This window comes from Rhopalosiphum maidis, chromosome 3, assembly GCF_003676215.2.
Source record: "Rhopalosiphum maidis isolate BTI-1 chromosome 3, ASM367621v3, whole genome shotgun sequence".
Lineage (NCBI taxonomy): Eukaryota > Metazoa > Arthropoda > Insecta > Hemiptera > Aphididae > Rhopalosiphum > Rhopalosiphum maidis.
Window position 1 is genome coordinate 54,345,498 of NC_040879.1, and position 27,830 is coordinate 54,373,327.

At 28.2% G+C, this 27,830-nt stretch overlaps 1 protein-coding gene across 3 annotated transcripts in view; it reads left to right on the forward strand.

Moving 5' to 3' along the window:
- Positions 1–19,345, forward strand: part of LOC113557217 (serine/threonine-protein kinase BRSK2) — a 99,996-nt gene extending 80,651 nt beyond the window's left edge. For 2 of the 3 annotated variants that reach the window (XM_026962604.2, XM_026962605.2), the window contains 3 exons: positions 12,904–13,084; positions 13,212–13,384; positions 18,772–19,345. In XM_026962604.2, coding sequence (XP_026818405.1) covers positions 12,904–13,084; positions 13,212–13,384; positions 18,772–19,041 — 624 coding nt within the window. In that variant the 3' untranslated portion in view covers positions 19,042–19,345. The remainder of the gene's footprint in view (positions 1–12,903; positions 13,085–13,211; positions 13,385–18,771) is intronic. The other variant, XM_026962606.2, reaches the window with a different exon arrangement.
- The last annotated feature ends 8,485 nt before the right edge of the window (positions 19,346–27,830 follow it).

A 27,830-nucleotide genomic window follows, 5' to 3' on the forward strand; every position in this document is an offset into this window, starting at 1 on the left:
TACAAAATCGCACATTTTATACTTTTATACCATGAAAAGTGGAGGAAAATATTAGGCGTTTTATAAACGTTATATTTAGCCAAAAATATTATGCGCATTTCGCGAATATGCCTACAAAGGAACTATTGAAGTATATTTTTATTTGTGAACAGGTATTTCAAGTTTATTATTATGAAGTACAACAAACAAAAATGGCAAAATCTTTGCGTTTAAATTTGACCGAGATTCGGATTTTAAAATTTTCCGATAGTTTTACACTTTTACCTCGGATTTGGAGAAATTGTATGAAAAGAAATTACAAAAGCGACCTATTTTCCGCCGGACAAGATAAAAGTTTCCAATTTAGAAGATAGGTCGATAGGTCACGTGAAACTTTCGGGTCGCTCGTTCGACATAGAAAAAATCCGCACACACCGACAAAACTAAAAAAAAAAAAAAACGGATACGTTATTTGACAATATTAAAACCAATACATTTCTCGCCTTACCGCGCGCGTTCACGCTCAGTACACACATATCTAAAAAAATATAAGTCTGAAAATGACGTAAACATAATATATTATATGGGAAAGCTTAAACGATTGCGTGTTGGAAAACACACCAAAATCAAATAATCGACCTTATAAAAAGAAATCTTTTACGGTAGATATTATATTATATACGACGGCGATCGTCCTGTATACGTATACGTACGTAATAACATTGGGATCAGATTAATGTCCGTGTTGTAGGTATAACATAATAATATACTGAGTGTACCGCGGGTGTGATATGTTTACCTACACCCGCACGTGTGCTTATAAATATTATACGAGGGATCGAACTTTGTCGGATTTCTGTGTTGTTTTTTTTATTTTATTTTTTAGCTTATTATCGCTAGAGGAGCTATAAATTAATTTCATGACTTTTTATACAAATGAAACGTCAAAAGTTTTCGATGCATATTTTTGCATATTATTTTGTTTTTTTACTTTGATACTTATTTGAGGACTTATTACCTTGTCCGTCGAATTATTTAGTAAATATTTGATTACTTTAGCTCATATTTTTTGACAATCCTACTAATATTATAAATGCAAAAGTAATTCATCTGTCTGTCTTATGCTTTTTTACGAGTTATGACCAATGACCAATATAATATAATATTTATATATATATATTTTTTTTACTATAGGTAAATTGACTGTATTAGTATAACCACAGAAAAACGAAATAATATTTTGTATAATTGTATAAGTTAAAATTTAAAATGTATTACTCCAATTTCCAATGTAAAAATATGCAAATCCATTGCATATTTTAAGAGTTGTTTAAGATAAAGATTTGCATTAATTTCTTAGTGTGTGCTGTGGGCATCATTAATTAGTGTTTCTAATGTTCCTATACTTATGTATAACTTTTAAGCCAAAGCCAATTCGTTATAATATTTTTGTACATATGTATATGCTGTACCTATCTAATAATAATAATATGTGTAAGCTGTTATTTTTCAAAAACGTATAGTAATTGCTTATTGCTTTAATCATCAGTATCTACTTTCAAAATTTGTTAACATTTTTATTTTTATCAGTTATTTTTTTCGCCGAACCAATATGCTTGTATAATATTATTATGATAATACATCACCCGAAAGCATAATATTGTGAAACATATTATTATTATAATAGGTATGAAGACTGTGTAATTCCGTCAATAAATAAACTCCCTCGTATATGCACAACGGAGAATACTCGTGAAAATAAATTACGTTATATATATCGATACCATATTATGTAAGTATTTTCAAAAATAAATTATGCATCGCGTATTATATCATCGTATTATTACTGTATTCGTCAGTGTCACAAATGTTCACATTTGCGATGCCGCGCCGGTACGTACATATTATTCAACACAATTTACGTCCTATACCTATATTGAAAAAACGATTATAATGTTATTATTTTCCGACGACGCGCCGCACACTTTCATCGCCAATGAAATATTGTATTAAACTCGTAATATTATTCTTCGATTTTCAAAAATACGTTATTCTTTAGTCACGAATCGCGATGACAAGCCGATTTTAAAATGGAAATATAGTCGTACACACACACACACACACACTAACACACAAAACTCCGAAGCAACTTCCTTCGCGTGGAAAAAGCGTATATAACGATTGCCCGTAAACAGGGTTTTCACCCTGGTTTTCTCGTTTCCGGCCCGCATAAAAATAACCTCGGAAAACGTTGAATTATTATTATTATTATTATTTACTATATTGATGTTGGCGAGAGAAATATTCTGAGAAAATTTCATTCGTTGGTTCCGGGTTCGTCTGAAAGTTACCTAATTACAAACATAAAATATACCGAGTGATTATTATATCACTATAACCAGTCCTCTTATCGGTATATTTATTTATTTTTGTAAATATTTTTTCATACCTACACAATTTAAAGTCATTAGGAGGTACAGCAACACACTATAATTTTATTTTTAAATTGCACCATGTTTTATCGTTATTAAAAAAAATTGATTTATCAAATTGTTGTGCTGTATTAACTTCAAATAATGTAAAAAAAAAACAATGTTTTTTCAGAATCACATAAATATGCCAAGGACTTAATAATAAAATATAATCATAGAATTATAATACTAGATAGTTGATTAAGCATGCTTACATTGTTTTCATTGTTTTGCATTTATTAAAATTCTGATCCAAGAATTTACACCAAGACCATATTTTCAGATATTTGAGATTTTTCGTACTACTTAATAAAGAGAATCATGAGGTGATACTAACTTCGGTTCTTTTAATCAGAATCCCCCTTTTTGCTGTAAATTAATTAATGAATATTAATACTCGTATATATCAAATTCAAAATTCGAACAAATAGTTCCTTAGTTATTAAAATGTTTATACTAAGTATGATAGTCCTTAAAAGCAGTTGTATAAAAATAAACCAAATATACACGATTATCCACCAAGCTTGATTATCCTCGTTATTCTATCAATAATGAATTTATTTTAATTCTGAAATTTAAAATTCATTAGTACGATATGTGTACTTAAACATGATATTTTAAAACACTTCGATATTTGTTTAGATGTTATTTAAAGACTATACTGAGTCAATATAAATCTCTCTTTTTTCAAATTTGAACCACTCTTTTTTATTGTAAGTTGTTAAGCATACCATTTTGTAGACTCTGAGTGGAGCGATAAGTGTATTGATTTTACAATGATATATGTTATTCTAATTTTTTTTCTGTCATGACCTTTTACAGCAGTAAAAATGCAATCTTCAACTTAGAGAATGGTTTTTGGTTGAACATCGGATCTATTTGGTACTTTGGAGGGCCGATTGTAAAAAATATCAAGTATTTTTCAAAATATTCGTTAAAAATATAACATGGTATAATCACCTAAACCTAGATTTTGAAAAAATTGATGTTTTTTTATTTCTGTAAATCAAAAATGAACAATTTCAGAGACATATTATTATAAGTCATTATAACATTAATGTTCATTGAATATTAAACATTAAACTATGATAAATTGCATAATATTATGACAACTTATTTTATGATGTTTAGTGTGTTTGAAATTGTCTACTTTTTTTTACTTTTTTTTTTTAAGTTTTATTTATGATAAAATAATTATTTTCCAGTAAAAAATCTTGAAAATTTAATACAAGATTCCTCATATTTTTTTTTACGGTAATTAAAAAAGTGTCGAAAATATTTTATACAATTCTAAGTATTTAAAGTTTAAACATTCATGAAATTTATCAAAATACCTATATAAATAATTTTTAAAATATAACGCCTTATGCTTAACGCCTGAAATAATAATAATAAAAGTAGTGACATATATTTTTAATTTTCAATTAAAGTTTAAATATTGACGACATTGGATATTCACACGCAAAACAATGATATCTACTCAAATGATTTTTTTTTTGATTTTTTTATAATTTAAAAAATATTCATCATAAAAACTTTAAAGGTTTCTACTTATCAATTTCATATAAGTACAATTATACTTTTAAAATATTTAGATTAATGTTATGCCATTTATAAAAACTTGAAATTTCAAATTGTTTTCGTATTTATAAAAATTAAAAATCTCGGCCAGATATATATTATTTATATGTTATATGTAATACGTGATTTTTTTTATAGTAATTTAAAAATATTTAAAATGCATAGCAAGATTATTCTTTATAAGCGGTCGAAGTTCAAATGTTGACAACACTGGATATTTAAACAAAACATAACAATTATTATTGTTTTCTTATAATTCTAAAACATTATTATTATATTATATAGAATTGAAACTTTTCAACAATACGTATAATTCTATACATTATGAAATTTTCATAATGTTTAGATTAATTTTATAAAATGTATACCACTGACTTAGTCACACCGTTCTACTTTTCGTTGATATTGACTTGTACGTTCAACTATTATACAAAATAATATTATAATAATTATTAATTACTATTTTGTTTTTAACAAAAATATATTTTTTACCAATCGTGTGATTAATAAAAATAAAAAAATAAATTACAAATATTAATTTAACTATATAAAAAAATATCCTTAGAAATATACTAATAGACCACATTTGTTCAGAATCATCTTTCATTGTACCTATACAACAATTTCACGATTTATCGATGACGCAATACCTATAATTACAGCGAAGTAAGTTTCTCGGGTTTTTTGTTTTAATGTTGATGTAGGTATATAAATACAAATTTGAACTAGCAGTTTCTTTATTATTTAAATGTATTGGACTAGAGATTATTATAGTATTCCAGGATAATAGGTTTAAAGATATCGAGGCTATGGGTATTTGAAAATTATAATGATTAGTAAAAAAAAATATAAGCATTTTATGTTTGTTAAGTCAAGTATAATATCTACTAGACAGAATATCACATCAAATTTATATTTTATTTAATAGTATAATTAAGGATTATTTTCTTTTGTAGGTACACAATGTCTGATAACTCAAAAGCTACTATTGTTTGCATTTGTATTTAGAATTATTATCAACATTTTTAAAACATAATATATATGTTTACCTACTTAACAGTATATAGTAAAAATAGTGATAATAATAATAACAAAAAAAAAAAAAAAAAATCCTTACCGTCACGCCAAACAAATCTAAGTATCTGAAAACATGGTTTAAGAGTATTACAGAACATAATTGAACTTAATAATTCCAAATTCAGCATTTGAATTCATGCATTATGGAAGGATACAAAATATAGAATGAGCATGCTTGTTGATACATTATGTACGGTGTATACTATTTGCAATTTGCATATGTATTTTAAATGTTATGTATATACCTAAAAATGTAAATGCGCATTGGTCCCGTAATTGTATACAATTTCGCGGTATGTGTGCGCAAAATATATTTGATAAAAATTACAACGGATTTATTGTACCATATAGTTGGAATTGGATCGGATGCACAGGTATATAATACCTACCTTAGTCTGAAATTCTGATGACATGAAATCCAAGGAAACTGAAATTACACATGAAAATGTAAAAATAAAAGTAAAATAAAAAACAAGAATTTGAAATATAATTTAAACGTACGAACTTCATTTCCTCATACGTGTTTCGAAATAATATTATAATATTATTTCGGTGTTTTTGAAATGGTAAAAAAAATATTTCCACACAGTTCCACATTTTTAATTCATCAAATCGGGTACAGACTATCTATATGTGTTTCGTAATGGTATAACATGCTTAATTCCAACATAATATTGTAACCTAGAAGAAAGATATTGTCTAAGATATTGCTTATCAAGCATGGTTAAAAATTTGAAAAATAAGCAGACTGGAACTCGAAGTAGACTTTCTTCTAATGGTTTAATTATTTACGTAGTTCTTTTGCAAGCATTGGTTCATTTTTTTTATTTTTGTTTTAATTTTTTTTGCCTAATAAATAATAATAATTATTTTTATTAGATATTTCACGATATTATAAAATAATTTAAATTGTGAATAATTTATAAAATTAAGCTGATTCAGCTCTTAAAGTGAATACAAGTAGATATGATATGTGAACCAATTTATACCTCCTTTATTAACAACCAGTAAAAAAGATTTTTTTTTTAAATTATTCCTTATATACATCCGAATTTAATAAAAGGGGGTCAAGTGAGTGCCGATATGCTGTATAGAAGAGGTGTCAAATGGGTCACCGGGATCGATGTAAGAATTTATGTATTTCATTTTATGCTATAAAGTTGTTTTAAGTTATTCCTTACTATTACCTAGTGAGGACTTAAATGATATTTTCAAAATGTAATTTATTTTATCATTTGTATTATTGTAGGTAATTGTATAATACCACATTATCATAAAACGTTGTGAATAGGTTCATACTATAATTAGTCTAAAATAAATCTATGTATTTTTAAAATATCATTCGAGTCCCCCCAAATAAGGATTTTTAATTATAAAAAAAAATACTTAATGAATATCGTTATTTATTGTTTAAATTTAAATATGTAATTTAGTACAAATTTTAACGTAAAATTTCAATTAACAATGATTAAGTTTATATTAATTTATTTTTTAAGTCAGTTATGAACTACCTACTTATAGAAAATTTTGTATTAAAATTTCAAAGTTTTAATATAAACAAACGATACTTATAATTTTTATATTTCGTGATTTCATAAAAATTTGAACTTAAAATCCATAAAAAAAAAACTGTCACTTCGTATTTTTAATATTCGTACATAGATATAACAATAACAACTTAAGTGGGATCTTGTTTTAAATGTTCAAGATTTTTTGATCAAAATGTATGGAAAAAAACTAAAAATCGAAATATTGTAAGATTAAAAATAACTAAAAAAAAATAAAATATATTTTGAAAACTATCATGCATATAAAATTTTGGTATGACTTTAAAATTCATTATATTAATTATTTTATTTAACAGATATTCGTTTTTGAATTCCAAAAAAATAATTTTGCCGGAAAATGCTAAAAAATATTCGTATTTCATAAATTTAATTTTTACCTTCTTAGTATATAAAAAAAGTACTAAATGATTTTTAATTTTGACCCATCCTACTTCCCTCCTTCTCCCTAAAGCGTCAACCAAATACAATTTCCTATCAGAAGCCATTTCCAAAGTTGAAAATATAAGCAATTTTAATGGCCTAGAAAGTATTTATTACACACATGATTGTAAAATCAATACATTTATCGCTCCACTTAGAATCTAAAATATGACTTTATGGTAATTAAATGGAATCTATATAAATATATATATAAATTATAACTATCACTGTGGTTACTGCACTTAAGTGTTGAGTAATTTGCTTTTTATATTATTAGCTTATAATCGGAAAAATTACATAATTATATTATGTTGTGTTACGATTTACAATATAATAATTTAATCACTTTTGATTTTTACCGGTTAAAGCCATACAATAGTGATTTAATTATTCGGTAGGTGGTGGCTACGTAACGTGATTTTAATAAAAGATTAATATTACTATGACAGTATGACATAAATATCTAAGATCTGTCTTAGGTTTTAGTTCCGTGATTCCTATAAACGGTTGATTTCATACACCGTTGAACGCATTAATATGCATAGAACTCGGTGTTTATAATATATACAATTATTAATACAATACCATTCCAAATGAGTGTGACAAGACCAAAAGACAATCATTGATTATTAAATTATCGCGGCATAATGAATAATATAATTGTTTACATAATTGAAAAATAAAAATACTAGTAATATAAAAGTCTTCAGTCTGCTGGTCTGGGTCGTATAATAACAAATTGCGTGACGATATTATATGTTTGAGAAAAAGGTGTACAATTTATTTGATGTCATGTTGATTGCCGATAGGGAAAATACGAAGTAAGAATATTATTCAAACGAATAACGAGAGTTATAATATTATTATAATGAAAAATATGTTGGATTATCGATTGCACGGTATTATTATTGCGATTCAAAAGATTTCAAATAGTCAACAATGACTCATGATTTATTTATTAGCCCACGTGTTATTGATAGTGTCTAGAAACCCGGGTAATGTTATCATTATATCAATATGGTATTTTGCATCATAAAAATGTAAATATTGATATTTAGTACTTTGATTTCAAGTGTAACAGGTAATCACGAATACATTTGAATTCGGGCATATCGAATACGAAATGAACGCAAAGAAAAATCAGAAGATAAAACCTATAAATTTATGTTTTTGTCGTAATATATTTGAAGAATAAATAAATAATATGTGTATCAACACTCGAGTTTCGAGGAGAATAAAATTTCTTTTTTTTTTTTTATGTCTTATTATTTTGTTGCGCAAAATTGCAGAATGAGTGCTTGCCTGGTTTTATGCTTACTCATTTTCCGGTGGAAAGTCGTGTGTCGATTGTAGTATACTCGAGAGGTCATATTTTGATTTTTCTCACGTTTTCATATAACTTAGGGTAGCGTACATAACATGGCGTAAGGGGAAACTGCTGAAACGACGTTCCGATTTATGACACACCAGTTTATTTTTTTTTTTTAATTTTAAAATAGGTTTTGGTTTTTATCGTGATTTTTTAAAGTATCAATGCTATAGTTGCAAAGACTTATTGAAACTCGCCGATTTTTAATAAGTCGTAATTTATAACATAATAAATTATTGTTTTAACATTTTTTTATCGGGCATCTGGGTGAAGATTCATCGTCGTATACAATTGCAACAATAGTATAATACAGCCATATTGACCATTTTAAAGTTTGACTGATGTGAATAATGCACTTATATTATTACCACAAAAAAAAAGTCGTTATTTAAATGTATTACAATTTTAAAACCATGTGTATTGTGTATACCTCCTAATTGTAAAAGTTATAATGACTTTCGAATTCCTTTACTCGCGTTATGTACAATAAATAGTCCCTGTAAATAGGATATGTCTAATAGGCATAAGATTATATTTTTCTTTTTCTTTTTTTTTAATCCACTTTTACTTTACTTGTGAAACTTAATATTCAATACGAACATATTTGAAACGGTGTTAAGTTTCTTTATTGATTACCAGTACAATGAAGTGTAAAAAGTTTAAGTCTCGTCAGCGATAAATCATAGTTTTGTAACACGGAAAATACGATTAACGGGTCCAGTCAACCCGTGTACTTAATAAATGAAAACCGAACCGAACTAACTTATTAGTTGATAATAATAATATTATTATATCGTCACTTCTACATACCAACTATTATAACATTATTTCATACCAACGGGGTACGTTTTTTTTTTTCTTTTTTTTGACAACCGTAATATTACAATGTGCAGAAAATGCGTCCACCATAGTTTTCGAGGGAGAATATAATATATTATAATAGATTCTGGTATCGATTCGCCGCGGTGGCATGTACAGTGAAAACGCGTACAATAATAATATATAGGTACAATAATAAAATTATAGGGTGTAGTTCGTAGGCCGGTCCGCACTCGACGGTCGTCCACCGACTGCAGCGAAAATCGCCGGCGACGACCAGACCGCGACGGCGGTGTGTCCCTCTCCCTACACCCGTCGCGATATCCACTGCGATCTCGACGTTTCCACGGCAACCGCACGCGTGTGCACACGAACACTGCAGTTCTCCATATTGGATTTAATTGCCCGTTTGTATCACATAATAATACACACATACACACACACACACGCGCGCGCGCGCGCGCACGCAATATGATTTACCAAGCACGATCTACCCCTTTTTACCCTTAAATTAATCACGCGTCTGATTTTTGGAATTTTTATAAGTGTACTCAAGGTGGCTTACGATGGTAGCTCGCCGCACACGAATATGTAGATTTTTTTATGACATTCAAAGAGTGTCCCGTGATGTCGATGTATATATACATATTATATAATATCATGTATTTATTTTAAAACGAGCACCTCCATTTTTCTACTTCAAACCGTATGGCAGATGATTTTGTTCAGCGTGCGTAGATTGAAACGTATGATGACGTCATCAGTAGAGCTAATACTCCTTTTGGAGTCACGAACGTAGCATATACGGCTGTTTTATCGGTAGTATAAAGCAAGAGAGACACTGAAATGTCCCATTACATTTTCGCTATACTATATACCTATACCATAGGTAACTATTTACAAGCATTTACTGTAAATTTTATAAGTAATAAAGTTGTTTTTATTTTATCCCCCCCCCCCAAAAAAAAATAAAATAAACAGGATCCGTTTTAAATTTAATAAAAAAATTGTACATATCGTCCAAACAAAATACTGGAATTATACGTCACTGTTGCTTCGGGTTTCAAAAAAAAAAAATCCTTTTTAACACATTTCAACGATCAGATACAAGAAATATAAAACGTATTTTTAAAAAAAAGCACTGTATTTGCATAATATAATTTATTTTATCATACTGAAGTTATTTTAGTGCAATCGACACTATACGCCGTCAATGGTGTGCCAAGAAATTGTGAGGTAGGAGGGCAACACTGTCTGTACTACTGCCGCCCCATCTAAGTCCAAATTGCCATTGCAGCTTCTCGCTTTTTTATCATAATATGCATAGTCGTAATCAGGCACGTACACGAAAAAATAGTTTGGTGAGGCGAGGGTGACCCCTCATAAACCCCCTCCCCGTATACGCGGATGGTCTTAATACCCATTAATTTGGTAATCAGTAATTAACACGTAACTCGATAATGAGCCTTTGTAGAATAAATACAATCTAAATACTTCTTTTTCGAAAGACCGTTTGCAGACGATTTATATAAATGAATAAGAATTCCGTAAAGAACTGCGTTAACATATTATTATGTTGATTATGAGAGGGGAATTGGAGACCAAATAAGCCCTTCAAGCTATAAATCCTAGAAACATCTGTAATAAAGTAGTGCGTGTATTTACAAGCCTCATTCTTTCCCTCCTATCATGACATCGATCGATACGCGTGTCTAAAAACATTCGACAACACTATACATTACAAGAATATAACTGTTTGATGGTGGACCGATCTGTGTTATCCGTGTTCGAATGTTCGTAATAATGTCACCAGAATTATAAATAGTTATAGACTATTGCAGTAGATATTGTAATATGTATAAACAAAAAAAAGTGTTTGAAATCTAAATAGTTATTACGTTTGATATTGATACAAGATGTAATATTATATTAAAAAGGTTTGCTTATTTACCTCCGTCAAAACGGTACATCAAATATATCGACATTTTTTAGGTCCATATTATAATGATACAATTATAATATTTGTAGGTAACGTATAAAGGCTATTGTTTTATTGATTGCAATTATTGTTTTAAGTTAATGTTGATTTACCTAAGTATAATATGTTTCTACTTGATTGGTTAAACATTAATTTTACATTTGTTAGATGTCTTTATTTGAAAGCATACTATAACTATAGATACGCATTTTGCATTGTGAACGTAATAATAAACTCGTTAAGAATCGAATTTTTTTTATTGTTTCAGTATAAACATGAAACGGATTGTAAATAACATTGAATAATAATAATAATAATAATATTAAAAAAGAAATGACTTTAAAGGAAAATTTAATAATTTAATTATTATACAACGATTTGATCGATATAAAATTATTATTACTGACTTTCAAATAGTGATAACAAATGATTTATTTACTATTTTTTTGTATTTATTTAAATATTATATTTTTCTTGCCGTCGTTTTCGCGTATACGTAATCACAATGTAAGCTGAAAATTTATTTTTTCGAGTAAAATTAACCTACAAATATTCGATTTGTATTTCCGTCGAACATAACATTTTATTCAGTTTACAGATTTTAAACTTAACACAGAAGCGATCAGCTTCCTTAAGATTTCGCGGATAATAAATAGATAGTATATTATACCTATACCTAGTCATAATTTATTTAAGGTATATATGGCTTTTAATCTTATAGATACAATTATACATATTTTATTAATCGATTTACATTACGATAATATGCATATTAACATATTTGATCGTATTTTAAATATACAAGATTAACGGTAAATTAGTTATATTTAAGTGAGAAACAAGTATACTATATATAGGCCGCGTAGAACATATAGGCATTACTGCAAGTAACGATAATTTTAATATTTATATTTAAAATTTAACTTCAACAATTAAATATCGAAAAGTTTAATATATTACACATTTATTTGTTGATTTACTTGAACGGCACATCAAGACTTGTTCGCACCCGGTGTGTAAATAAAACCGATCGACGTGTAACGAATGTTAAAATCGTGCAAGTAGCGTAGTATCATATATTTGGTGGTGAAAACTCCAACATGATGACCGCCCGCAGCTGGTGCTGAGACTTTGTAATGGGAATTATCGAATTGCGAAACACAATACGCTAGTGGTCGGAATTTATAGATCGAAAAGTCTGTAACGTAACCGTAACTATACGGCACAGTAGTACCAGTGCGCGAGAACATTGTGGGGGCCATCGAAATCTTTTAAACGGGTTGACACTACTGGTTGATAAATATTCATACAGGGTAGTTTGATGATATAATATACATATCCGTTTGCCTCTAAAAAATTAAGGGCGTTATTAATTACAAATTTAAAAACTTAAGTATCTCGGTTATTAATTTATTCACACTATTTATTAACTAATTTGATACGATAATTTTAAATTTAAAAACATAATTGCGTTACACTCTTACTCGAATACTAGAAATCATTAGCGTAAAAATCCAAAAGCAATTACTATACTGAAATATACAGCGTGCATAGCACTTGCACACTGGGGTCGTTGTGCCCGGTGTCGTCAAAATATGAGATTCGAATCAAGTATTTATGAATTCGCGTATATTTTTGCAGATTTCCGAGTTGAGCCACACCGTAATTAATGCGCTGTCGTTCCGGGTCGAATACAGACGCGGATCCGGCGGCACGGCGATGTTTCAGAGACAAGTGCGATTCCAAATTGATCTATCGGACGTCACGAACACGCATACACCCAGGGACTATCTGTTCGCCATCATATTCACGCTGCACTCCGGTACGTATATTGTAATCGGCCGCGGTCCGTCGATGGACTCGCGCCTATTATGTATCGTCGTCATTATTATAACGACACGCCCGCCCGTGTCATTCGATTGAACGCGCCGTTTTGTTGTGCGACACAGGTAACATAAGACGTTTCCGGAGGGTCTGCGAACACATTCAGACGCAGATGTGCGCGAGGAAAGCGCCGTCTTCGCCCCGGGCCACCAGAAAGTTTAACACGGATTTGTCGGAAAGCTCGAGTTGCGGATCAGACACGTCCGAGAGATTATCGCCATACGTAAATATAAGAAACGTAAGTCGAAATTAAAATCCGCCGGAAACAACGAGCTATACGACGGTCGGCGCGTCCTGTAATAAAAATAATATGATATTGTAGATATTGCCCGGGCGTCGTAGCATCGTAACATTCCCCGCGTAGAGCTGCACGCGAAGTGTACAAATAATGTTATATAAATAATTATTTTTGGGCGTTCGCGATTTCTCGAAAGATCACTCTTGTAACTGCTTTATTAAGAGCGTCCGCATACCGATCACTATTATGTACGTATAATATAATATGTTCTCGTGTTACATTCTTGTGTTGTTTATAATATCATATGTACCCGTTCGTGTCGTCCCGATAAAATATTTGCCCGGGTTGTACGGCGCCGCGAAAGACGTGGTTATATGGGTTAGATTATATTTTAATGTGTTATTATTAGGTTTAACGGCGTTGTTTTGCTTTCGGGAGGTTTTATATTATCCTGCTGTAATTACAATCACGAGACATGAGATACGGCGTGACGTCAGAGACTGAACGATTTGACGATTTTTCTTTTTTTAGTTTTTACTTCAATATAGTGAACGATATGTGAACGTCGTCCGTTTTTTTCAAATAGAACGTGAACGTAAACGACGTTTATATTTTTAATGGATTTGATCGATTTTTAAGACGTTCAGTTTATTTATCATTTAATAAACATATGTATAAAATTTATTACAACAATAATGTTCTCCCATTATAATTTCTATGATATTTATTTGATTGCAACTCAAAAACATGTCAGATATAATAAATATAATTCAGATACTTTATAAATTGTATATGCTCTAAAGTCTACATTTTATTTTTATTTTTTTTTTTTTGGGTTGAGTCGTATATGTTTATGGGTTTTTATATTCACTGCAGGAACGATTCATAAAAAAAAATTTTAAAAATTAAATGAACGACCCAATTAACGCGTTCACTTTTTGAAAGGACGTGAACTTGAACGAGTTCCTTTTTTAAGGACTAAACGTGAACGTGAACGAATTCATTTTTAAAGTGAACGTTCCGAACACTGATTTCAATATGTTATTAGATTTATCGGCGGTGTTTTGTTTTCGGGAGGTTTTATATCCTTCTATAATTAAAATCACGAGACATGAGATACGGCGTGACGTCAGAAAGTAAACGATTTAGCAATTTTTCTGTTTTTAGTTTTAACTATTAAACAATAAATTCAAAATTATTAATTTGATATCGTTCTACTGATAACATGTCATGCCGACAAGTTCAATAATATCATGGATGTTAATACCTACCTATTATTGTTCGCAAAACGTTTATAATTATTCTGTAACATTATAAAACTCCCAACTTCGAGGAAGTTACATTATATGTTTTATTATTGTATTATTATTATTATTATTTTCGACGGATTAATGAAAATTGAAAATATCTTCATAAAAATGCATAACAAAAAAAAAGAAAAAAAAGCATGTAAGCATTCCCTTGAATATGGTTGTCGAGTGTACCTCGTCATTAAGTATGTCATTACATTACAATAATGTATGTGTTAAATTTAAATTCAATGATAAAAAATCGCATATACGAAAAACGAGCGTTATACGATCTGTCTGCTGTCACTTCATTTTACTAAGTGTGTATTATAATATAATTATATTTCTATTAAATTAATTAATTTTACTGTTAGTTATGCGATAGGGCATAGGTGAAATACATTTTTGGTGAAAATATTATATTTAAAAATATAATTGTGAGTATGCAATAATATAATAATATACGTCAAAAGTTTCAAGTATTCACACGCAACAAAATAACTAAAAGTATTATTCTTCGTTTAAATATCTAATTTTGTTCAAATTTAAACTCCAAATGTATGTAAAAAAATCGGGCTTATATATTTTTAAAAACTATTGTAATAAAAACTTATGAAGAACTTTGTAATAAGTTTTCAAGTTTATTGTCTCAATGAAAATTTTTTATCAATGTTTATTGAAATAAAACTAAAAAAACTGAATGCTTCAATTTCCAACTTATATATTTTTGCTGACGGATAGTTAATCAAATTAGTAATAAGTAAAAAATACTTTTACCAAGAAAAAAGTGCTTAGAAAATCGTTAAAAAAATAGCTAATAACCGGAAATTTTACGCAAAGTCGGTTTCGATAAAATACATTTTTTATTTTATTATAATTTAAAAACGAATAACCTACATTAACTAACATTAATTTTCACAAAAAAATTATTTTAACATTTTCTATAAATACGTGAAATAATTTTCAAAATATTATAATTTTTTAAATTATTAATAGAAATTTAAATTTTGATTTTATTTGTTTTTTCATAAATATTGATAACAAATTGTTTGTTTGAATAAAAACTTTAAATATTTTTTAAAAGGTTTCTCATAAATTGTTACTAGATAATTTTATTATATTTTGTTATTACTTACGTTGAGTTACTATGTATTTATAAGTATTACAGATACAAATACATATAGGCACAGTTCACGAAACTTTACAAATTAGTTAAAATGTTAAAATATATAGTTAAAATGGTAAACTGTTTTTAACTTTCATAGCTTAAAAATTTAATACCTACAAGATTTCTCATTAGTAGATTTTTAAACCAAATAATCCAAAAAAATACACAAACATAATTTATTTATTAAAAAAAAATTTAACGAAATTAAATTTTATTTAAACGATGTTATAGGTTGGATTTTTTAAAATTTAAAAACATATACTTATAGGTTAATAATATTTACTTATACTATATACTACTATACTATACGTAATGGCATTTTTAAAATATTTAGATTAATTTTAAACTATTACCTATTTATACGAAAATATTCATAAACTACCGTTCTATGTATTGACTCAAAAGTTAATAACAACGAGAAATTTTTAAAAATATATCCTGTTATATTAATTAAAATAATAATATAAATTCATTACTTCCGAAAAAAAATTAATAAACTTACTGTAACACTAACAGTAAAATAAATTACCTTAATATAGCAATAATATCAAAAAATACATCATAATATTAACTTATAGTAATGTACGCTAACAGATAGTCTTACTCAGAATTTTTTTTTATTTGCAGTAATTTACTATCGAATTCAAATTTAACACACATTACTGTGACTTTTTAATTGAAGTAGTATACCCGACACCTACTATACAGCAGAATGTTTAATTTCTATCTCCCTTTACTTGACGTTCATCTTTTCAAATTAAAAGTGATAGTATATTCATTATTTTATTATTTTATTTATATCAATTAAAATATAATACGAAAAATAATAAACATAATAATAGGCTGTTACTTATCAATTACTTTGCTTTATAATATTCAAAAACTTAACGATAAAAATCAGTTATAAAACAGAATACCTATTATACGTAAAAAGTAAACAGCATAGGTCAAAAATCTCAAGTTGATGATTTAATTGCACGAAATCGACTTAAATATTGTACGTACGTTGATAGTGGCGATACCACTAATGGCACGGAAATCTCGATTATTTTTATAGTTTTGCGTCACAATTTAACAAACGAAATACACGTGTCATAAATATTACCGTTGTATAAAGTATCTATATGCTATACAAATGGTTTTTCTCGGATTGATAGGGTTTTTAAAAAAATACACTAGTTTTTTTTTTTTTTTTTTATAATATTGGGGTGTATTTTATTATTTTTAATGAAACGCAAATAGCAACAATAGCTTCATCCACCAATGTATTATTCCTTTGTTTTGATTTGATGCATTCATTGTGGTGAAGTAGAAAATGTTCGTTCTTCACGACTGTATGTTTGCTTGAATATTGAGTGTATATAGAATGAGTAAACAACTTTTTCGAAGAATTAATAAAATATTTCGGGAAATAAGTTCCAAAATTTCAAAATGTTCGTAACTTTATTATTATAAATGGATCCCTAAAATTGCCGCAGAAAGGAAAAATGTAACTACATTGTATAAGGGACACAAAAAACTGTACATACAAGACTAGAAGTCCCCTTTTTGCACTAAAAATAAACATCAAAGGCGGATATTTCCGTTACGGTTTTATTGACTTAAGTCCCGTTTTTACACAAAATATGTGTATGTATAACGCAGAGAAATATAAATTCAGTGATAACTTGATTTCGTCAAAAATTGGACATATGTACCCTTTCTGCAATTAGTGATTCGAATAATAGTGGATTGTTTATTTTTTATATTAAATTCTAGGTTTAACAATAAAATAAAAATATTTTTGCGTGTCATTAAAATTTGGACCAACGTACCATATTTGAACGCGTATCACCCTTTAGTGTGTTGCTGAATACACAAGCGACCCGCCCTCGAATAAATGTCTCATACTCGACTTCCACATCACTATACATTCTTTTACAAATATCTTCTCGTTATTATCTTCCTTGTAGGAATATAAAATATATTGTGACACTATTACTGCTGTAATAGTAGTGCGCGTACTTGACGTTCTTTACCAGTGAACATTTTTCCTCAGTCAAATCACTTTTTTATTTCTAGCACAACTGCGTTGTCTGTATCGTACAGGCTGAAAGTCATTATTATAATACATTTTCTTGAACGCCGTGGAGTTTAAAGAGATTGCGCATATAGTACTAGACTCCGACATAGTTAGGTGTATCTTAGATAATTTTGGCTTTAATACAATTATTTCAGTTAAAATTCATAAAGTATCGGAACAAATATTTAAAAATTCCCAAAATCAAATTTTTGATTACTGCATTGGAAAAAAAAAAGGTGACGAGCATGCTTATTGGGGCGCAATATTCCATATAATTCATGTCGAGAGGTACATATATTTTTTTAAATATTTAGTCAAATATTCAGCCTATTAACGTAATCCAAGAGACACCGCGAGGAGGTTGGCTGACGAGTTTCTCAAAAATGTTGTTCTTTTTAGTTTTTTCATATTTTGAAAATCGTTCAATTTTTATTTATCAATTATTTATTGTGTTATATTATAATTTATTATTTAATAAAAAAAATTATTAGTAAAAAAAAATTAATAGTTATAGGCAAAAATGTAAAACACATCGTTTTTAATAACTGGTATATGGTAATGAGATAACCAGTATATCGTGACATCACTTCTCTCAAAAAACTTTGTTTTTCTCAGTTTTTTGTGGATTTTTCAGTGCCATTGCTCCTGCATTTAAAATAATATGTTTTCGACTGCACTTGTAACAGCTTAATCTATTGATATACAACAATAGGGAATCAACTATTACATAAAACACTTACTGCGGAAATCCCAAGAGTGGCGGGGTCCTGGGGATGTTTCTGCACAAAAAATAAAATGAAACGAAAAGCCGTGGATATCGGTCGCGGCCATAGATCGATTGTGTTCGGTATACGTAACGATGTTTCAGGTCGAATCGGACAGAGACGACAAGAATAAGAGACTGATTAGCCATCAGGACGGCAAAGGCGGTTACTGTATCCCAAACAGCCGGCAGAGGAGACGGAGTTCGAGTCTGGCCAACAACAACAACTTCAACGGCAGCAACAACAATTCCGTGGCGAACGCCGGTGCGGCGGGGGCCAACGGCCGCAACGAAGCGCCGCCGCCGACGAGATCCAACAGCGAAACGAAACCGGCCGACGGCGCTTACATATCGGTATCCGGATCGATGTCTTGATTGCCGACGAACATGAAATAATATTATATGAAAGTATTCCTGTGGGTTTTTTTTTGGGGGGGGGGGGTGGATGTCCGTGTCGTATATTATTATGATCAAAGGTGGCGCGTTAACTAGTTAAAAAGTTTAAGTTGAGATAAATAAATGTAACATTTTTCAAAACTTTTGACTTTATAACTAGTTCGATTGACTGTTGAAATGACTTAGATTGGTTCGTTTGATTTAAAATAATCCGTTAAGTTAAAATTGAAAATATTTTTGAGATTTTTTTTTTTTGTTTTAAATGGTTCCATACATTAATTACTATATATATAAATACAAGATTTTAAAAAGAGTAAATTAAAACTATAATAATAATAATATTCAAATTTCTATCGTTTCTTGATAATATAATTTTGTACATAGAAAGGCAAAATTTCTCTTAACTTTTTTTTAAACTGAACTAAGTCTGTCGGGTGTGTGTTGCGATATTAATTTTAAACTTGACGAGTTAAATTTATTATTTATTACCCTAATCTAAACCTTTGATTATAACCTATATTGAGCAAAATTTTACCGAGTTACTGTAAAATATTATTATTATTGTATAGTCGATATGTTGATGTGATAATGATATCATAATATTATTATTATTATTATTGCATAAATGTGTGTATAAATCCAAATGCCATTTGACTTTAATTCAATATTATTATGTATTTATATTAGGACGTGTTAGTTATAATATTATTAACATTATGTTTTTGAATTGATCGTTTATTATTTACGCTTCGTGCACGAGCAACAGCAACGCATAATTATTATCATTATTATTATTATATGATATTATATTGTTTTCGTAGATAGTTGTTTTAGACTCTGAGCGGGATAATGCTTATTATTGCTGTATCTTATTATTATTATTATTACTTTGTATGGTTATTGTATTTATTACGGCAATGATTTATTATTGTGATAAATGTTGTGTTTTTATTTTTGTATTTGGTTGGGTAATATGCGCTTAACTATTTTTGTGGGAGCGGGGGCGTGACATATATACTAGCGAGTTGTATTACGAGCGTTTTGGAAAATACTTCATGTTAACTACGTGCGCGCCACGTGTCTGTCCTTGTACAGATCATACTTCATGTGTATGAAAATTTGAGTTTTTCAGCTATACTTATATTATATAGTATGTAACATAAATATTATGTACATTATAATAATGTCAAACAAGATTTTGCTATTTATTTTTTCGAACATAAATCAAAAAAAAAAAAAAAAAAAAAAAAAACACCCACCAACTCCGCTCAGTATCGTTTTACTTATTTATTTATTTATTTTTTTTTGAATTCGATAATGATATTTTGTTTAATAAATTATTAAATTTAATAGTCCACTTATCTTGATAGCACACCCAAAACTATGCTTGCTTTGAATGAGGAGGATATGCGCTATTTACTTTCTCGCGATGTCAATCAATGTTCCAAAATGTGTATAAAAAATACACAGAAGTACAGAAGTAATGTTCAAAAAGTTAAATTCGGTGAAAGCGCGTAAAGTTCTAGTCGATAAAAATATAAAAATATATATTTTATAATATGAACGGAAACTAAAAATTATTTGTTGTTTTATTGCAGTACTTACCGCAATCATAGCATATACTCGTATTCGTTTTTAGAAAAAGTATTGTAAAACGGTCTGTGTAAAATAAATTTACGTACCTATTTGAAATATTCGCTAGAATATAGTATAATATTATCGTATATAATATCGTCTATTAATATTTATATAAATATATATTTACAATATTTAACAATAAAATATATATTACATATAAAGGCATAACCTCCTTCATAATATTAAATTGTATCCGCTTTCTGAATTCTTCGTTATAGTGTACCTATTTTATCATCATCTTCATCGTCATTATTATTATTAACATTTTAGCTTTAGCTGTGGCCTGTGGACTGCTTACATGCAAATTGTCAACATGTGTAATATCAATGTACTGTTTATACATCATATATTTTGAACATAAATACAATTTAATATAATATAGGTAGGTACATTGAGATATGATTATATATACGCAGAATGCATACATTACGAACGCTTTGTAACGACTTTTAAAAATTTCTCATCGATTTCTGAAATGTATTTATTTATGTTTATAATCTTATTATAATTATCTCTTCGTCACTTGTATTAATCATTTTTTTTTTTTTTTTTTTGTTCTCTTTAGCGAAGTACACAAGACAATTAGGTGTTATATTATAGTTAACGATTATGTACCATAAAATATGCATTTCGAAAATGTATAAAATTACACTATTTTTTTTTCACTATGTGATTTTCCATCAAAATATTTTGTATGTTTGTTTACAAAAAAAAAAAAAAAAATGTATATTAACGACAATGATATTTTCAAATTTTGTTGAACGCTTATGCCAACATGAATATAACAAGTTTTTTAGCAAGCCAAGTCCATACGACCGAATTTGAGATAAAAATTTTTTTTTAATGTTTCAGAGTGCCTTAAGAGTGTTAATTAACAGTATTATACATACTATATAGTTCGAACGACATCTTTTAAAGCTAAAACTCATTATTATATAATAATATAGTGCATAGAAATCAATTTTCTAGCACAGACTGGAATCCCTGTTTTTATGTTAATTTTGTCAGTTACCTATAATAATTAATAATGTGTAACATTCGGCCGACGTCCATTTTAGTTTTAAACTATTCATGTATTATGTATTACAGAATAAGGTACTATAAAATATAATAATATGATGTTTATTATGCCAATATGGCAATATGGTTGTAACGAAACTACAAATGTCAAATACATATTATACTTGTTAATAAAAAAAAAAAAATATATACGTGTTCGCTATTTTTACGATAATATACATACCTATAAATATATTACATATAATCAAACATAGCATACATATTATGTCAAGGTGCTTAAAATTTTAAAGTATAGTTGAAGATACGCCATCGCCTTTTTAAAATTATCTTAGCGGGATAGAACACAATCGCAAACGGCACTATCTGCAGCACTTTCTTAAATAACATGATTCCAAATATTTTTACTCACTTTAACATTCATACAACGGAACGTCGGTACCGTATCGATTTTTTATTGATCATAAAGCAGTAATATTAAATTTTATATTTTAAAATAAAAATTAATAGCTCCAATTGTTTTAATAAAAGCATATTATTATACATGTATAGGATAGCCAAATTAATCTTATAAATATGATTATAGTAAAAAATAAGATTTATCGTCAATTCGTTTTAAAACGCAGTGATTGGATATAAAAATAAATACATCAATAAAAGCGGTAAGTCCTTTAGTTTTGTTAGTAACTTTTTCAACACTATTTTGAAACATGTGCCAAAAAATAAAAAATAATTAAATTTACTTATATTTGAAGAACATGCTATTAAAATGTTCAAAATTTAAACGTGATGGAATCCAACAATTAATGAGTAAATTCCAAAAAAGTAACACCATTAAGTCTTATTTTAATGGATAAAATAAATTGAGTACTATTAATTATTATATTATCTATGTATTCGAGTGTGCACGAATAAAAACTACTTCAAAAACCAGCTCTATAACGCTTAAATTAAACATCCTAATATTTCTAAACATAATATTATAATACTATCACCACCGTTGTTCGTTATAGATTACGTTTTATCTAATATTTAAAAATCTCGTGTCACAATATGGAAACTGCGTGTCGCCAAACTCCTCCGAAACGGCTTGACCGATTTTCACGAAATTTTGTGGGTGTATTCAGTAGGTCTGAGAGAGTGATGTATTTTCCATACCCCTAGGTGTAAAGGGTGGCTCTCCACAAATGTTTTTTTTTTAATATTTAACGTGTAAATAACTGTATACCTATGTATAGGCGGCGATTCGGTGTCGGTGACTACTATATACTCACACAGTCGCAAAGTGATATATTTATATCATTTTTTTTTTTATTATAGAGCCACAATTGCTGCATCGTTTGTCACATTAAGTCTAATTAACATTCAATAAAAATAGATACCTACTAATACGAAAATACCTAACTAACATATTACCTTATAAATAAACATTTGGTGTATACAACGAGTATGATGTTCTTTCGATGCATTTCGAAACCACTCAACCGATTTTGATGAAATTATGATCAATGTGTGTAATTTTATCTCTGTCGAGGTTAATGACCTCAATATATTACCTCTTTATTATGCTTAGGGCTGGGCGATTATTGAATCGGTTATTCGAATAATAGATTATTCTTTACGAATGATACATAATCGGTTAATCGATTGAAAAAATGCAACTCTAGGCAGGACAGTTATGTAAAATTAATAAGTCAGAGATATCATCTATACACCGAATCAGAAAATCAAAAATTGTTTTTATCCTTACGCTAAATGTTAGCATTGTTAGCGTCATGGGCAACCAAACTCAACACGGGTGCATTTTGTACGGGCGACGAAGTATTTTTCTCATTCATATAAACATTTAGAAACATATTCAAATATTTAGTACGAGTATGACTTAAATAAGCTTAAGTATACATCGAACTTGTAGACATTCTATATTATGAGAACTTATGTAGGTACTTGTGCGTTATCGCGCCTACCGCGCGCCACATATGCGTCATCACGACTACCTCATATTATGGGTTATAGCGACGCCGTTTTATACGCAATTCTATTTCTAATTCTATTTTTTCTTATGTCGTTACATTCGCACTTATCGTAATTTTTATAGGCTGGCTGGGTAGCTTTTAGGACACTTAGACATTTAGTCACAACCACGCTGTCACGCTGGTAGTAGTAATAACTTGTTGTACAGTTACAATTATTTGGCAATAGATCTGTGGAACTTACCAACTACGGAAAAAAATGCTGTAACTTTTTTTCAAGAAGAAGGCATTTTACCACATAAATGAATCTGTTCGAACGGTCACAAAGCGAAACTCTATTTTAGAAAACAAGTATTTTGGAAGAGCAATGTGAAAAGTTGTCAACAAAAAGTTAACATGCGTGTTGCCAATTGGTTTGTAAATAGTCGCATATCATTTTTGCAAGCTTTACGTTTTATGTTTTGTTGAATAGAGGAAATGACTTCAGTGAAATTTTGTGAAAAATACTTAAAACTTAGTAATTATACGATAAATGATTGGAATAATTATTTATGGGAAGTATGTGTTATAAGTTTGAGAGAAAAAGAATATAAAAAAATTGGAGGAAAAGGAAAAAATAGTGGAAATTGACGAAAGTTTGTTCACCAAACGTTATATTATCAATAAATACATTGACTTTTAGCTTTGGGTAGTTTTGTATTATTATAAACGTATTAAAAATATGTTGCGTAAAATAAAATGCGTTCGAAATCAAAGTAGTCGCGATGAGTCGGCGGTAGGCGCCATAACGCACAAGTACCCTTATGTATTTTCTCATATTATGCTTTGAGTATCGCCTGATTTTATTGTTATGGTTCCTAAAGCTATACATTTTTCAATACCGCTATATTTTTTTTAAATCTCAAATTTCGCCGAGTGCCCAGGTGAACAGGAAGAGCTGTACAATTATTGAAATACCCACTGTTATTATATACGGATAAAGCCACATTTTCAGAACAATTTAACACGGCGAATAAGAATTCAACGTTCGTCTCGGGCCTCAGTAAATTCGATTAACAGCAGGGGCCGTCAACACTGCATAGTACACGTATTATAATTCAACAATATATTTAATATAATATGTAAATCCAGTCCAATCTTAATCGCTGTTTGTCGTTTATGCGTATGACGCATTTCATGTGTCTTGTCAACATATAATGCCATTATATACTTACCATCAAGTTACAATACAAAACATTTATAAATCAGGTAGGTACTTTTGATGTGATTTGATTTATAATAATTTTAAAACGTAAATTAAATTGTTTAATAATTTGATAAAACAACATGTATACTACCAGCGGTTCTCAAACTGTGGGAAGCAAGTCATGGGTCATGGTGGGTCGTGAAAATTTTTTTTTTAATATATAGATTCTGAGATACGAGTATTTATGTTATTCTATACTGTTTAAACATACAGTTTATAAACTATAAATTTTAAAGTACAGTTATCAGCCACAGCAAGAAAAACCAGCACACACTTCTCATTCGTCTCATTATTAAAAATATATTTGTACAATTATATTAATTATAAATCCGTAGATTGTATAGAGTATAAAGCAATAAGTAGTAAATAAGTAACAAACAGATTTTGATTTTTTAGAACTATTTATTGTTCCTGTAAAAGTGAAATTATGTGGGTTGCGATAGATTTTCAGGGAAAAATTTGGGTCGTGGTCCTAAAAATATTGAAAACCACTAATATTTTAATACACCAAATGATCTTTCGGTAATATCAATTTTATTTATAGTTGTACTTGTCATTACATGACTATAAGTTATATTAGGTTATAACCAATGCTTTAATATAATTTTAAGTGCTAGAAAAATTAATAATTCCTATAATTTACAATATAGTTGAACCTACAAATATTTATGAGTATAAACATAGCCTTACCTATATGGCTATATACTAAATAAATTTTGCTTTTTTTAAATAAAAATATTTAATCACTTTAAAGAATCGAAAATTAAACAATAAATGTAAATGTACCAACTGAATTTCTTTTAATATTGGTAGGTATGTAATTAAAATAATTGGACTCAAGTCATCCAAGGTAGACACCAGTTTTTTTTTTAATTAATTATTTTCAAATAAATAATATATTTATACTTTAAAATAATTTATTTTTAACGATTATTTTACCAAATTAAATACAGGTTATTTTATTATTATTTAGTTATTCTCATTAGATTTATTTTCATATTAATAACAATAATATTTTATATTTTGTATTTTAGACAAAATTATTGTACTTGATATTCAATAGGTATATTATGGTGCAATTAATAAATTTGATAACGTCGTATATAATTTCAAACGCAATCATGTTGATATTTTTTCTTAAACACTATTCTTTACACAACCGTGTTGATAAAAACGACAAACGTACGCAATCGTTTTCTGTGTTATTGGCTTTTTAAACTGATGTATACATTTATTCATAATAGTTATTATTTTGGAGATATAGAATGAGCAATGAACATATTGATTTTACATTTTTATTTCTGTTATCACCTTATGAGTAGTAAACAATTTTAGATTTTCACCTTTAATATTGTTTTCGGAGAATCAAATAAATCAAGTTGGCACTTGGTGAGGTCAAAATTTAAAAAAAATCACAGAACTTTTATTGGTAGTGGAAAAAAAATTAGAAAAATTCGGAAGCATTTACGCAAAACCAATATTCATATTTTCTTTTAAATTTGCATTTCTATAAATGGTTTATTTTCAAAATAATTTTAATCTTTAAGAGCTATTTATAGAAATTTGACATTTGAGATATTTTTGCAAAAATTGTTCATAAGAAAAATTTAAACATCTACTCACCTAATTGAAAAATTATATCTGGAGCAACTAATTTGGGTACATATCAAGACCGATAGCATAGCAAGTAGTACCTCGAAGACCGGGAAACACTTTCAGAATTCAAAATGATTGATCAACCGATTATATAAATTTTCAAGTAAATATATAATTTATATAATCAATAATTATTGTATAAATTGGTAGTACCTAACTGTTTTTTCTTATTATTTTTTTTGCTCTTAATTAATAAGCTAGGCAAGCTATAAAGTTACTAAAATATTAATACATAAACCTAACCTTTTTTACATATCTTATATTATTATAAGGGCAAATTACTCAATTTTACGATTTTCAGTGAATACGTTTATATTTTAGGGCAACTTTGGCAGTGATTAATATATTAAGTTTCTACAATAGTTTACCAATATAAAAACTTCGCCATTTAACAATTAAGTTATTGGATTTAAGATTTTAATATAAAGGAGTTAAAAATTGTATTACTATTTATAAATAATTTAAAATATGTATCTAAAACATAACATACATTTAAGATAGATAAAGATAAATGTAAGATAATTTATTAATAATAAATAATAATTAATTAAGCTATGTTTTTACCATTTAGAGATAAAGTCGTATTATGTTAAAGCAAATACTTGTAATAATACATTATCTATAGACTATAATATGCATTTGTTTATCATTAATTTATTATTGTTATTTATGTAATTAATGTCATGTGGACAAGCCAAGCTAAGGGATGTGGTTTTGCAGCATGTAATATACTATAGTGTCTAATATTCGTGAATAATAGACTGCACTCAACTTATATGTTAATTTGCATATTGCATATAAAAATATTTAAATTGTTGCAGAAAAAATAAACAAAAAAAGCATACATAGTTTATAAAACTTATAATTTGTAAATTCTCAAATGTTAACAAAATAACTTGTGTTAAGCTTAAATTAATTATAATAAGAAATAACATAGTTGTATCTTCTATCATTCAAACATTTTAACATTTTTCGATTATAAATACTTAATTGAAGACATTTAAAATGTTAAACACTCTATTGAGGATTAAAATACTGTAGGTAAATAAATACAACATTATACAAATTTCAACGGAAAGTTGCAGTCTCACAAAACACATTAATTTCAAATTTCCGACCAATATTACAATAGGTATTAATAAATTGTCATAAATATGTATCGAATTATGTGTTAACATTTTACTCAAAGCGTCATTAAATTCTCTACATAAATCCACTTAAAAACTCCCTCGATGATA